This window comes from Condylura cristata, unplaced genomic scaffold (genome assembly GCF_000260355.1).
Source record: "Condylura cristata isolate star-nosed mole 26May11 unplaced genomic scaffold, ConCri1.0 scaffold00035, whole genome shotgun sequence".
In the NCBI taxonomy this organism is placed as follows: Eukaryota; Metazoa; Chordata; class Mammalia; order Eulipotyphla; family Talpidae; genus Condylura; species Condylura cristata.
In genome coordinates, this window is record NW_004567136.1 from 15,236,707 (window position 1) to 15,238,246 (window position 1,540).

Genomic DNA, 1,540 nt, shown 5'->3' on the forward strand with positions numbered 1-1,540 from the left:
AGCCCCGACCCCGCTGCAAGGGGCTCGGCGGCCAGCAGGAGGGCGCCGCCCATGGCCGGAGGGGCGGCAGGGCCCCGCGGCCAGTGCCGGTGAGCCGTGGGCGCTGGCCCTCACCTCGCCCAGCGGCCTCCAGGACCGCTCCTCACTGAGAGGGAAGACAAAGCCCTCTCCTGCAGGGGCTGAGCCCAGCGGGGAGATAGGCGTGGACAGGCGAGGGCCGGGGAAGCCACGACTGTGGCCGGACCAACCCGGAGGCCCGAGGACCTACGTGCGCGTCCTGGTTCAAGATGGAGGAGTGGAGGGCGTAGGCAGGCGCCCGGGGAGGCCCTGACCGTGTGGCTGGACACACAGAGCCACCTGTGTCTGCAGGACCTGGGGCCCTCCCAAAGCTGGCGTGGTTTTTTGTAGCAAAAAATTAGATATTTCAGAATAAAAACGAGGCTCATAACGTCACAAACTGACTCGGGCACTGCTCTTTCCGAGCTGAGACTGGGCTCTGTCCACAAGGAGCCTCTGCCTGCGCTGCCCACCCGGGCGCCCGCCTGGGGCCTCGGCAGCGGCCCCGCCCCCTCCCCTGTGCAGGTCACGCCCCTCCTGAGGGCCGGGCCAGGGCCCCCCCGCCAGCCACGCCCACCTGGTAATGCAACATGAAAGTCTCCATCTGGACGCCCATGAACTTGGCTTTCACTTCAAAGTCCCCGACTTCTTCTGTCGGGTTGATCTCAAAGATAACGTTTTTAAACCTGTGGAAACACAGCACCGGGGTGTGACTTCGGTGTTCTCACCAACGCCGCGGCCTCGGGGCGGAAACGGCAGAGCCCGCGCAGAAGGAGGCGCAGCGATCCCCCCGGCAGGGCCCCGCGAGGCGGCCAGGGGAGGGGGCCCCGGGCAGGCACGCGGGGCTGGGGAGGGCAGACAGGGGTCAGAGTGGAGCGAGGTTTCTGGAAGACAGAGCGGGCAGCAGAGAGGAGAGACCGCAGGCTGCTGGGATTGGCGGGGCGGGGCCGGCGCGGGCGTGTCCAGCGGAAGAAGCGCCCCCGGCTCCCAGGACCGGAGGGGAGCAGCCTCCTCCCGCGACCAGAGCGGAGGCTGGGGGGGAGGGGGGGCCCGAAGCCTCAGGCAGTGCCCAGCCGGCCGGCCCCACCCGACGCTGGCTCGGGGCAGCAGGGCCCAGACGAGCAAGCTTCACCGGCCGTAGGGGCCGGCCCTGAGCAGCAGGGCCCGGGGCGGGGACAGCGCGAGCCCTGCGGCAGGCTTGGGAACTGCCACCGTGCCCCACGTCCCCCACAAGGCGCACGGTCCCCACCAAAGCACGGCGGGGTCTAGCAGCGACTCAGCCACTCTGGGAAACACGGGCTTCAGCGGGAGCCAATTTCAGGTACTGAGCCCAAGCAGAGCTCGGCCTATTGTCCCAGGACGGCAGGGAGGCGGCGGCGAGGCAGCTCCGTCAGACGCGGCGGGGGACACGGGGCGCGTGGGGCGGGCCTCTGTGTTTGGTCTTTTTCCAGAAAATCGAAATAGGTTTCATGACCCAACGACC

The 1,540-nt window shown here is 68.8% G+C and overlaps 1 protein-coding gene across 1 annotated transcript in view; it reads right to left on the bottom strand.

The window, feature by feature from the left end:
* Nucleotides 1-1,540, bottom strand: part of IQGAP1 (IQ motif containing GTPase activating protein 1) — a 73,753-nt gene that overhangs the window by 24,836 nt on the left and 47,377 nt on the right. The window contains 2 exon segments of the mRNA XM_012732691.1: nt 635-743; nt 786-902. Of these exon segments, the coding sequence (XP_012588145.1) occupies nt 635-743; nt 786-902 (226 nt within the window).